This window comes from Oryctolagus cuniculus, chromosome 16 (assembly GCF_051225735.1).
Source record: "Oryctolagus cuniculus isolate XC-2025 breed Fujian yellow rabbit chromosome 16, ASM5122573v1, whole genome shotgun sequence".
Lineage (NCBI taxonomy): Eukaryota > Metazoa > Chordata > Mammalia > Lagomorpha > Leporidae > Oryctolagus > Oryctolagus cuniculus.
Genome location: NC_142882.1, coordinates 79,866,547 through 79,877,538, shown reverse-complemented (window position 1 = coordinate 79,877,538; position 10,992 = coordinate 79,866,547). Strand labels below are relative to the sequence as shown.

Genomic DNA, 10,992 nt, shown 5'->3' with positions numbered 1-10,992 from the left:
AATGCTTAACCTACTAGCCACAGCAAGGGCCCTAGTTTATGGAACTTTAAACACAAGGACAGAAAGTTCTAGTGGACACGTGCTGTTCTCAGCAACCCAAGCTTGCTTTGGAGACTCCTCCCCACCCCACCCCACCCCCAGCAAAGTGGTGTGAGAACAGCGCCCCTCCCCTGTCCGCCAGCCTGACACCTCCTCTCTGCCCAGTGAGTGCTCAGGACCTCCTGGGCCGCCCAGTCGTACCTGTGCTCCCTCCAGAGCCATGACCACCGATAGAGGCCCTCTGTGAGCTTAGCACGAGTGGACAGCATGGACGACAGCGGTCACACACGAGAGAGAGCAGTGGTTCCCAACCACCACGGATTCTTTTTGAAAAGCCAAGTGACAGAGATGGAGAGGTCTTCCATCTGCTGTAGCGGCAATCCCCAGGGGCTGGGCCACACCAAGGGCAGGATCCAGAACTCCATGCAGGTCACTCGTGTGGGTGGCAGGGGCCCAGAGACTTCGGCCATCATCTGTTGATTGCCCAGGCACATTAGCGAGGGAGATGGATTGAAGTGGACTGCCGGGACTGGGACTCGAACCCGCATCCATTTGGGATGCCAGCACTGCAGGTGGCAGCTTTACTCACTATACCACAGCGCTGGACACCTAATACCACACTCCTTGTGGTCAAACTTGGTATCAATGGGCCTGGCGATCTGTTTTCAAGAACTTTCTGAGTGCTCTGGTTCTCTGCTAAGTCCAGTCTGTGGCGGATGATCTCTGTCAGGATGTCAGTGCAGAACTGAAGACAGGCAGGCCTGCCATCAGTACACACTGTGTACAAATGTTGTGTTAATGGAACAGTCACAAAATACCGCACCCAGCCACGACCAGGAAGGCCAGGGGACCCAGCTGGAGCCACCTGTGGCTGGCCGTCCTCCGGCGGGACTGAGCTGGATTTGCACCTAATTCAGGTGGCGTCCATCCGAGCGCTTTGCTGGGATGCAAACACAGACACCAGCGAGAGGCTGCTTCTGTAGGGTTCCGAAGCTGGGGCTGTGAAAGGCAGCAGTGTGGAAGCTATGGCTCCTCGTATGGGAGGTAAGCCTGTACTTAGCACACAGTCAAACGGGGACAGAGATGTGAGTGAGGGGCTGGGAGGCGAGGCAGAGATGAACCTGCGTGTGAGTGACTGGGAACGGTTCTGTGCCCTGGGCACGTGGGATCCACTGCCTAACGCTTGTGCACTCGATCTGGCCCTCGGATCCAGTGAGATACCTCGGTGTCTTCGTACCTTTTCCAGCCCACAAGTTAAATTGCTTTTCTCTCGCTCTTTCTTAAATTCGGTGAATCGATCATTCTGGACAATAGAAAAGTGAGCCCTTTGTTGTGCTGTGAGCTCTGTGACCTGACAACCACGAGCCTGCCGGGGCTGCCATGCCTGCCTCTCTGGACACCCTGGCCCCGCGGGAACGCTGGCCTTTCCCCCAGCTGCTGGCTGCTGCTTCTAACCGGGGCCGGTGTGGATGCTGTTACAGCCCCAGGACGCTGCACCGTGCGCTCCTGTGCCACTGCACGTGCCCACAGCACGCGGCACGTACTGTCAGGACCACCGGCTCTCCCACAGCACGCGGCACCATCTGTCAGGACCACCGGCTCTCCCAGGCGGGGTTATGTTCCCGGGTACACGGGGGAAGTTCAAAAGGGGTGGCGAAACGGAGTTACACGGCAGGTTTACTTTGTCCACCATTGTTCTGACGCTCACACACGACTGTTTGGTAAGGTGCACTCATGAAGTTTTGTAGACTCCTTGTTTACATGGACTTCAAAATTTTCTGTGCCAAAATAAACTGATCTTTTAATCCCATGTTCTACAAACATTTTGAAGCAGACACTTTTCTCTCATTTTATTTCAAAAGCAGACACAGAAAGGTATCCCACCTGCAGGTTCACTCTCCAAATGCCCGGGCAGAACCAGGCCAAAGCCAGGAGCACCGATCAATCCAAGTTTCCCAGCTGGGACGCAGGGACCTGATACCTGAGTCCTCTCACGCTGCCTCCCGGGGGCGCACTGGCCGGAAGGGAGACCAGGAAGCAGAGCTGCAGTTGGACCCCAGACACCCTGACATGGAAGAGGACAAACTAAGCGGCACCCTAACACTGCGCCAAACGCCTACCCCTCAAGTTATTTCCATCAGTAAAGACACCGCGGTCAGCCTAGACCTACGTGGATTTCAGAATCCGCACTCCCCTGACAGAAAACACCCGTGGAAAGGCCTGAAGTGAGGGTAGAGTCTAGCAGGTGGAGCTGGTTGTGTGGCAGTGGGTTAAGCCAGTACCTGCAATGCACACATCCCATGTGGGTACTGGGTTCGAGTCCAGACTATTCTACTTCTGATCCAGCACCCTGCTAGCGTGCCTGGCAAAAGCACCAGGAAGGACCAGAGTACTTGGGCTCCTGCCACCCATGTGGGAGACCCAGATGGAGCTCCAGGCTCCTACTGTCAGCCTGGCCCAGCCATGGCTGTTGCAGCCTTTTGGGGTTTCAACCAGTAGGTGGAAGTCCTTCTCTGTCTACCTCTCTCTGAAACTCTGGCTTTCAAATAAATACATCTTTATAAAACTTCTTCAAGTACTGATGTTTTTAGAGCCACAGATCAAGTAATTCCTTTTTTTTTTTTTTTTTTTTTTTTTTTTGACAGGCAGAGTGGACAGTGAGAGAGAGAGACAGAGAGAAAGGTCTTCCTTTGCTGTTGGTTCACCCTCCAATGGCTGCCATGGCTGGTGTGCTGCGGCCGGCACCGCGCTGATCCGATGGTAGGAGCCAGGTGCTTCTCCTGGTCTCTCATGGGGTGCAGGGCCCAATCACTTGGGCCATCCTCCACTGTACTCCCTGGCCACAGCAGAGAGCTGGCCTGGAAGAAGGGCAACCGGGACAGAATCCGGTGCCCCAACTGGGACTAGAACCCAGTGTGCCAGCACCGCAAGGTGGAGCATTAGCCTAGTGAACTGCAGTCCCAGCTCTGCTCCCACAGTTTATTAACTCTTTACTTCTCAGGCCTGTCTTCACTCTGAAGCCCTGGCACTCAGACCCCTGGACTTCTAGATGCTGGATGGGACAGGCAACGTTACAATGTTTCTGCGACAGTAAGGATGGATGACACTAGACAAATATCTTGAAAGAAATTACAAAAAGGCAAGTTGTAAAATAGCAAAATCTCATCGAGGATAAAATACAAGTACTCTATCTGGACGCACTGCTGCGCTGCCGGTTTATATTCTTCTTCTTTGTTTCAGGGGACGACCCGCATGCACATCTCCCAGCCTGTCCTCCGGGGGCTCTGGGACGGATGACGTCACCTGTTTGCAAAGGAGAAAGGAACACTGAAGCTGAGCTTCCACAGTGGGAGAGAGAGTACGCTGCGAGAAGGCGTGGCAGAGACAGCCAAGTGTCCCATCCCTGCCCTCACCGTTAGAACAACTGGCCTAAGAAAAGTATGGCTGAAGACCTAGCACAGAGCAGAGGTCTCTGCCATTGACGGGAGAAAACCATGTTGAGGACAGAAGTGAACGTGTGCTCTTTAACAGTCCTCACTGAGCTAAAGCCATCTGTGGTTGTAGGACACTGGGATCCTGGCTGCACGTCCTTGAGACGTCGGTAACAGTGGGTGGACCTGGGGGACAGGATGAGGACTTGGTGAAAGGAGCAGAGAAGGCAGAATCCTGAGATCCCCAGGGCAGAGCCACCCCAGCAACAGACTCAGTGAGCGCGCCCGTCTCAGCAGCTACAGAGTCCTCCCTGAAATGCAGAAGTGTTGGATTCTGTAGTAGGCTGTGCTGACTGTTAATACGCACAGCTCTGTCAGATCACCCGTGACCCCTGGGGTTCAAGAAAGAGGCCGCCTGTGACCCTCCGTTTAGGAGTTCAACCCCACCCACAGAAAGGTCTCCTTCCAAAGCTACTCCAAACAGTGCCTTTCTCTCACGTGTGCCCAGGAAGTGGAGAGGGACTACGTAAAGATGGCTAAGCAGCACAATCCCACTCTAGGCTTAGAAGAGGCTGACAGTTCGTGCAAACCTCACGGCCCGATCTAAAGTTTCGCCCCTGCAGCCTTCTCACACATCAAGGCCAAAGCAGCCTTCTGAGTCGGAGGTAACCTGCAGGAGCTTTGAACTCCAGAGACAAAACGTGCAGCCTTTTCTCCTCCCCCCGGGCTTGCTCAGCTCCCTGGGCACTTAAGCAGGAGGCCTGGGCTCCGTCTCGGGGACTTTACACGCCGGTTCACGTTTGACCAAGAATAACAACCACAGCAGATGAGTGTTAGGCGACTCAGCTAATCAGCAGAGGGCTGTAGACAGCACAGCGAGCCCCTGACCCTTAGCACAGCGGGGTTCCCACGGAGGACGCCCCCGTGGCTCCTCGCGGCCCTACAACCACCATGTCCACCCAGGCTTTCCAGCGCCCTCACCTCTCTGAGTCTCCTCCGAATGAGGGCGGCCGTGGCATTCAGCGAGGCGTCCTGCAGGTCCACCTCGGGCTCCTGCGGCAGCAGGGGCCCGATGACCACGGCGCGGCCGCTCGGGTCGGGCTCAGGGCCGGCTGCCCGTTTCCGGTCCTCCTCCCTGCGTCTCTGGCGCTCCTGCAGCTGCGTGCTCCGAGGCAGGAACCTGTCCACGGCTGCCCAAGACGGGGCGGCCTCGGGAGCGCTCCGTGGGCTCGGCGCAGAGTCCCAGAGCTGGGGGCCCTCCGCTCCAAAGCCGGCCCCGCCGCCCAGGCGCTTGCCAGGTGTCCCCGCATGGTGCGCGGCGAAGGAGCACAGAGGCCGTTGGCAGGAACAGGGAAGAGGCGGCTGCGAGCGCCCGGCAGAGGGGTCCAGGGCGGCCGCGCAGGACACAGCACCGCCTGCGGGCAGCTCCGGGCTGCAGGGGTCCGCGTCTCCGGGCTGGGGCAGGGGCGGCGGCGGCTTCGTCGGGACGCAGCCTTCGGGTTCCCAGGCAAAGCGACAGTGAAACAAGCGTTCACTAGTGCGGTCCTCGGTCAGGGAACCGATGCCGCCCCAGATCCGCGATGCTCGGCGGGGCGCGTCCACGTGGTCCGAGTTACAAAGGCTAAAAAGGAGCCCGCGTCAGGCCGCGCCCTCGCCCACCCCTCGGGTGCCTGGTCCCCGTTACTCATGCAGCTTCTGGGCCTTTGCTGTGGGAGCCGGGCGGTGCCTCCTACGCCCAGGGCCGCGTGCGCTCCCACTGCGCCCTCTGCTTTCCCAGAACCTCCGTGGTCTCGGTCTGCCCGGGCCGCCACGCAGAAGCTGCTGCGCCCGGCTCTCAGGAAAGGAGCCACAGGCCTCCTCCCTGCAGCTGCGGGCCAGGGCGGCGTGGGCACCCAGGGCGCTGCCAGCGCCCACACCCAGCAGGGGAGGGAGGGCGCTCCCTACCTTTGCTCCTCGTGCTCCTCCCCACGTACGCCTTCCTCGCTGCTAACTTCCTCCTGGTTTCCTCCACGGTTTCAAACTCCGGAGCGTAGCACACGTGAAGCAATCCGCCGAAGAAGCTCTGCTCGTCCATCTTCCTCTTGGCCGTCCTGGGCAGAAACACGTCCCGGCAGGGGTCAACCTAGACGCACCCGGCACGAGAGCTCGGCTGGCACCGCATGCGGGGACCCGCAGGGGACGCCCGGCTGTGCTGTGCGCGCATCCACCCTGCGCTCGGGGAAGCCGGGCCTGCGGGGCCCCGGGGCCTCCTCTCGCCTCTCCCAGGAATCCAGACCTCCCGTGGCGGTGGGGTGGCAGGGACCGAGCACCTGCGCCTGCACCTGCACCTGCCGCCTCCCAGGGCGCACAGCGGCAGGATGCTGGCGGGAGCAGAGCAGCGGAGACCGGAGGAGACTGGAATGCGGCTCCGCTAGGGAGGCGGCGGCCCACGCCAGCTGCTCCCGTCTGCGAGCTCGCAGATGACCCCGCACACGCGATCCGTGTCTCCGCACAGAAGTCAACCCATCTTTACTCCCGGTCCCGGCCTGTCCGAGGTGCCCGCGCTCAGTCCCGGGGCGACGCAGGCGTGAGGAGGCGGACCCGGACCCGGGCCGACAGGAGGGAAGCAGAGACCAGGCGCCGCCCGCTCGCACGGTACCTGGCACTGTGCAGATGCAGGAACTTAATGAGATAGACCTCGGTGAACTCCTCCGCCGGGTACTCGTCTAAAGCATTGTACTGCTCGATGGCGCCGTACAGAGCAAAGCGCTCGACGAGCTCCCGCATGGCTCCCAGCGCAGGGACGCCCTGGACCAGCAAGTACCGGGACTCCAGGTTGATCGTGTACACCTGCAAAGGCCAGCGCAGAGGTCGGTGCCGTCACACACGCGCTTAGGGACCCGCGCGCCCTGAAACGGGGCTCTGCGAACCAACATTCCGTTCACGCGGAGCGCAAAACCCACGCAACAGGAGAACTCCCGCCCGAGTCTGCCCAAGACGCAGCCCTGCACCAGAGCAGGCTCCCCGCCGGGCTGCGGGCCCCGAGGTCGGCGTGGCGGGAGTCGCCCGACGGCCACGCAGCCAGCGCGACCCCCGGGCCCCGCCCGTGCTCAGCACCGAGGACAACCCCGCAGCGGCCCCGCGTCGCGCCCAGCCGCAGTGCCGGCCTTCGAGGCCGCCCCTCGGCTCCCCCGCTCTCGGGGTCCCGCCCAGGGCTCCTCACGCGCCCCCGGCGGCCGCTGGACCGGCCAGCAGCGGGGCCCACTGCGTCTTCGCGGGGCGCTGACCCCACACACAGCTACCGAGGACGGCCACCCGCGGACGTCACGTCACCTTGACGGCGCGGGGCCGGCGTCCCTCCCGATATTTGGCCCGCGTGTCGCACACCGCCTTCGGGACGTGGTGCTCCCAGACGCTCCCGGGCTGCCCGTCCCTCGACGCCATCGCGCTCTGCGCGGGGCTCCCGACGAAGACAACATCCGCCGGGCGGCCCCTCGTTTCTCCAATAAGAGGGCGGGATGGGTCACGGCGTGCCCGGATTGGCTGGAGCATCGACGGCGTCGGCCATCGTTTCCTGCGAGCGAGGACTTGGGGAGCGAGTGCCGCCCCCTAGCGGTGCGGCGGAGAGCGGCTGAGAAGCCGGCCCTCCCCCGCAGGGCGCGCGGCGGGACGCGCAGCTGGGCGAGAGGGCGGGACCGCCGGCGGCGCGGCCGATCGATGCTCTCGGGCTCGATGCCCTCGGCCTGCAGGGGCAGGGGTCACACGCTGGCTGTGGTGGGAGTGGGCCGAGCCGCGCTGCGGGACGATGTGGGGCGACAGTCGCCCGGCGGGGTCGGGGGCCGGCGGGGCGGCCGTGACTGTGGTCTTCACCAACACTCGGGACTGCTTCCTGCACCTGCCGCGGCGCCTCGTGGCCCAGCTGCACCTGCTGCAGGTAACGCGCCAGCCGCGGACGCCGGGCCCCGCACAGTCGCCGGGCCGCGTCCAGCCCCGGAGGGGGTCCCTGGGGCGGTCTGGGGGTTCCTTACCCGCCCCGCCGCGTCTGCAGCAGCCCCAGGCCGGTCACTGGCCTCTCCGCTCAGGACCCAGAGCGACGTCCACACGGGCTGCTGTGAAGTGGTTGAGGCCGCTGGCGGTGCTCCGACGAGGGTTAGCGGCCTGGTTCCGCCCGCGCCCGCGCAGCCCCGGGTGGGGCAGGGTCGCAGGTGTTGAGGCGCTGACGGACGCGGACGCGGCGCCGCGCGTGCAGGACCCCGCGTGGGCCGCAGCCGGGCTGAGACCTTTCTCTCCCCGGTCCCGCGTGCACAGAACCAGGCCGTGGAAGTAGCCTGGGGCCGGCAGCCCGTGTTCCTGAGCTGGGTGGAAGGCCGGCGGTTCAGCGATCCAGGCGAGAGTGTGGCTGAGATCAGCCGGCAAGTGGGGCGGACACTCGGACTCGCCGACGGCGGACAGGTGAGCACGCGGGGGCTGCGGCGAATTCTGGGAACGGCGCCAGAGCCGCGACCACAGCGCTCAGTGTTGTTTTTTTAGTGGACGTTAGGTGATAGCAAACGCGTATGCTGTTACACTGATAGTCAAGTAACAGTAATTCTCTTGTCGTTTGCTATGCTGCTACCTTAGTTTTGTATTCTGTCACCTCTGTTACTGTTTACAGCCCTGACCATGTGTTGTTCAATTCCTTTTCCTTTATGAACAACTGGGTTTTACCCTTGTTTTCTTTTTAATTTTTTTTTTTTTTAATTTTTGACAGGCAGAGTGGACAGTGAGAGAGAGAGACAGAGAGAGAAAGGTCTTCCTTTGCCGTTGGTTCACCCTCCAATGGCCGCCGCTGCAGCCGGCGCACCGCGCTGATCCGATGGCAGGAGCCAGGAGCCAGGTGCTTTTCCTGGTCTCCCATGGGGTGCAGGGCCCAAGCACCTGGGCCATCCTCCACTGCACTCCCTGGCCATAGCAGAGAGCTGGCCTGGAAGAGGGGCAACCGGGACAGAATCCGGCGCCCCAACCGGGACTAGAACCCGGTGTGCCGGCGCCGCAAGGTGGAGGATTAGCCTATTGAGCCACGGCGCCGGCTAATTTTTTTTATTTGACAGGTGTAGTTATAGACAGAGAGAGAGAGAAAGGTCTTCCTTCCGTTGGTTCACCCCCCCCCCCCCATGGCCGCTATGGCTGGCACTGTGCTGATCCCAAGCCGGGAGCCAGGTGCTTCCTCCTGGTCTCCCATGCGGGTGCAGGGCCATCCTCCACTGCCTTCCCCGGGCCACAGCAGAGAGCTGGACTGGAAGTTGAGCAACCAGGACTAGAACGGGCGCACATACGGGATGCCAGCGCCGCAGGCGGAGGATTAGCCTATTGAGCCACAGCGCCGGCCAAGATTTATTTATTCATTTGAAAAGCAGAGTTACATTGAGGCAGAGTGAGAGAGAGAAGTCTTCCATCTGCTGGTTCTCTCCTCAAGTGACCACGACGGCCAGAGCCAGGCCCGTCTGAAGCCAGGAGCCAGGAGCTTCTTTTAGGTCTCCCATATGGGTGCAGGGTCCCAAGCACCTGGGCTATCTTCTGCTTTCCTAGGCCATAGTAGTGAGCTGGATTGGAAGAATAGTAGCTGGGACTCGAACCCGTGTCCATTTGGGATGCTGGCGCTGCAGACCAAGGCCTTAACCTGCTGTTCCACAGCACCAGACCCTCTATTACCTCTTTTACTCACTCTTTAGGGTTCCTGATTTTGTTTTTGTGAAATTCTTTTCCTCTGGAGCCGCTGGATTTTTCCCTTATTGAACTACATTTTCTAACCTTCTATGGTCTTGATTAAAAATATCAATATTGGAATAGAAGGTTATTCATGTATTTATAAAGATTGATTTGATAGGCAGAGTTAGAGAGGGAGATACAAAGAGAGATCTTCCATCCACTGGTTCACTCCCCTATGTGGTTACAATGGCTGGAGTTGTGCAGGGCCAAAGCCAGGTGTGTGGAATTCCATCTGGGTCTCCCAGATAGATGGCAGGGGCCCAAGCACTTGGGGCATCTTCTGCTACTTTCCCAGACTCATTAGTGGGTAGCTGTACTAGAAGTGGAACAGCCAGGACTTGAACCCATGCTCATATTGGATGCCAGCATTGAAGGCAGTGGCGTAACCCACGACAGCACAACACCAGCCCCTATTTTTCTCCTTTTGCCTGTGAATTTAATGTGCTTGATTGTAAACCTCAAAGCTTAAGGACTTGAGTCTGTTTTGTTACTTTTTATTTTTTGCAAGTGTAATCCTTTAAAACTTTTTTAAACTGTAGAAATAAGAAGCATTCTTTATACGTATTTTACATTTGAAAGTAAAAACTGGGTTTTTCTCTTTCCCCAGTCCCAGCATCAGAGTGAGTGTTTCCTGTAGTTGGGACCTCACTAGGCCGTTAGGATGTCAAGAATGAGATTATGCAGAAGGTCTTCATTGTCCTGTCCCGCGGAGTGTGTCAGACGCCTGTCCGTGTACACACCGAACAGCTCTCTGTCCGTGCATGTGAGATCCTCTTGTGCTGCTGCCACTGGGACGCCGTCTCCCCTAGAATCAGTGATAGGAACAGGAAGTGGACTGGCTAACCAAGGCGTCCGGGGCTTCCTGCTGGGCAGGAGCTGCTTTGTGGATAGGGCGCCACGGAGGTGGTAGCGAGCGGAAACTCTGCTGCTTGCTCCAGGCAGTCAGGAAGGGCCGGCTGGCTGCAGCACGGCTCTGGCCTTCATCTCTGAACGTGGGAAGCGTCTGCAGAAGGCAGAGAGTGAGATGCGGCTGCGGCTCCAGCTTTCTGAGATCTGTGATCTTACGTGGGTTACAGTGCGGGGCCAGGGGAGGGGAGCAGGTGTTTTACTCTCCTTTTGCTGTGAAGGATTACCCAGTACTTTTAAACACTTGTCTCTGATCTCTGTTTCAGTGTGTCGTTCACTTCATGGTTTTATTTACTTATTTATTTATTTATTTTTAGAATTCTTGCATCTTCTTGGTGAACTTTTTTTTCTTTTCACTTCATGGTTTTAAAATTAACAGCTGGGGGGCTGGCGCTGTGGTATAGCGGGTAAAGCTGCCACTTGCAGTGCCGGCATCCCATATGGGCACTGGTTTGAGTTCTGGCTGCTCCACTTCTGATCCAGCTCTCTGCTATGGCCTGGGAAAGCAGTAGAGGTGGCCCAAGTCCTTGGGCCCCTGCACCTGTGTGGGAGACCTGGAAGAAGGTCCTGGCTCCTGGCTTTGGATAAGCTCAGCTCTGGCCATTATGAACCAGCAATGGAAGACTTATCTCTCTGCCTCTCCTTCTCTCTCTGTGTAACTCTGACTTTCAACTAAATAAAGAGAGGCAGAGACAGAGGTCTTCCATCCACTGGGTCACTCCCTAAATGGCCTCAACAGCTGGAACTGGGCCCATCGGAAGCTAGGAACCAGGAGCTTCTTCCAAGTCTCCAGTGTGGGTGCAGGGTCCCAAGGATTGAAGCCATCTTCTACTGCTTTCCCAGGCCACAGCAGGGAGTTGGATCAGAAGTGGAGCAGTTGGGACTCAAA

General features: G+C 59.1%; 2 protein-coding genes across 9 annotated transcripts in view; one reads left to right on the top strand and one right to left on the bottom strand.

Annotated features, from left to right (window-relative positions):
• Window positions 1-1,862: 1,862 nt before the first annotated feature.
• On the bottom strand, window positions 1,863-6,955 carry LOC100354866 (RNA-binding protein 48). 3 transcript variants are annotated; one of them, XM_008261742.5, is made up of 5 exons: window positions 6,783-6,955; window positions 6,109-6,299; window positions 5,415-5,560; window positions 4,452-4,963; window positions 1,863-3,342 (listed from the first exon to the last, which is right to left on the bottom strand). In XM_008261742.5, the coding sequence occupies exons 1-5, from the start codon at window positions 6,891-6,893 to the stop codon at window positions 3,256-3,258; spliced, it is 1,047 nt and encodes a 348-aa protein (XP_008259964.4). In that variant the 5' UTR covers window positions 6,894-6,955; the 3' UTR covers window positions 1,863-3,255. The 3 variants fall into 3 exon arrangements, with proteins under 3 accessions (XP_008259964.4, XP_089172294.1, XP_089172295.1); XM_089316168.1 differs by having other exon boundaries at window positions 4,452-4,660; window positions 6,783-6,924; XM_089316169.1 differs by lacking the exon at window positions 4,452-4,963.
• A 113-nt stretch (window positions 6,956-7,068) lies between these two features.
• LOC100343976 (peroxisomal ATPase PEX1) overlaps window positions 7,069-10,992 on the top strand; it is a 49,150-nt gene continuing 45,226 nt past the window's right edge. For 5 of the 6 annotated variants that reach the window (XR_016223136.1, XR_011383214.2, XR_016223137.1 and 2 more), the window contains exons 1-2: window positions 7,069-7,383; window positions 7,758-7,901. Coding sequence is in view for 2 of the 6 variants with exons in the window: in XM_051853339.3 (XP_051709299.3) it covers window positions 7,255-7,383; window positions 7,758-7,901 (273 nt within the window). In the remaining 4 variants the exon portion in view is untranslated. Of the gene's footprint in view, window positions 7,384-7,757; window positions 7,902-10,992 lie in introns of those variants that run through there. The other variant, XM_089316165.1, reaches the window with a different exon arrangement.

What these genes read in the sequence shown, in the direction of transcription:
- LOC100354866 (XM_008261742.5), bottom strand. Translation starts at nt 6,893, where the DNA reads ATGGCGTCGAGGGACGGGCAGCCCGGGAGCGTCTGGGAGCACCACGTC. An exon ending in CTGCATCTGCACAGTGCCAG is followed by an intron (nt 5,561 to 6,108) that starts GTACCGTGCGAG and finishes GTTTCTGCCCAG; the next exon opens with GACGGCCAAGAGGAAGATGG. An exon ending in GAGGAGCACGAGGAGCAAAG is followed by an intron (nt 4,964 to 5,414) that starts GTAGGGAGCGCC and finishes GGGAACCCGAAG; the next exon opens with GCTGCGTCCCGACGAAGCCG.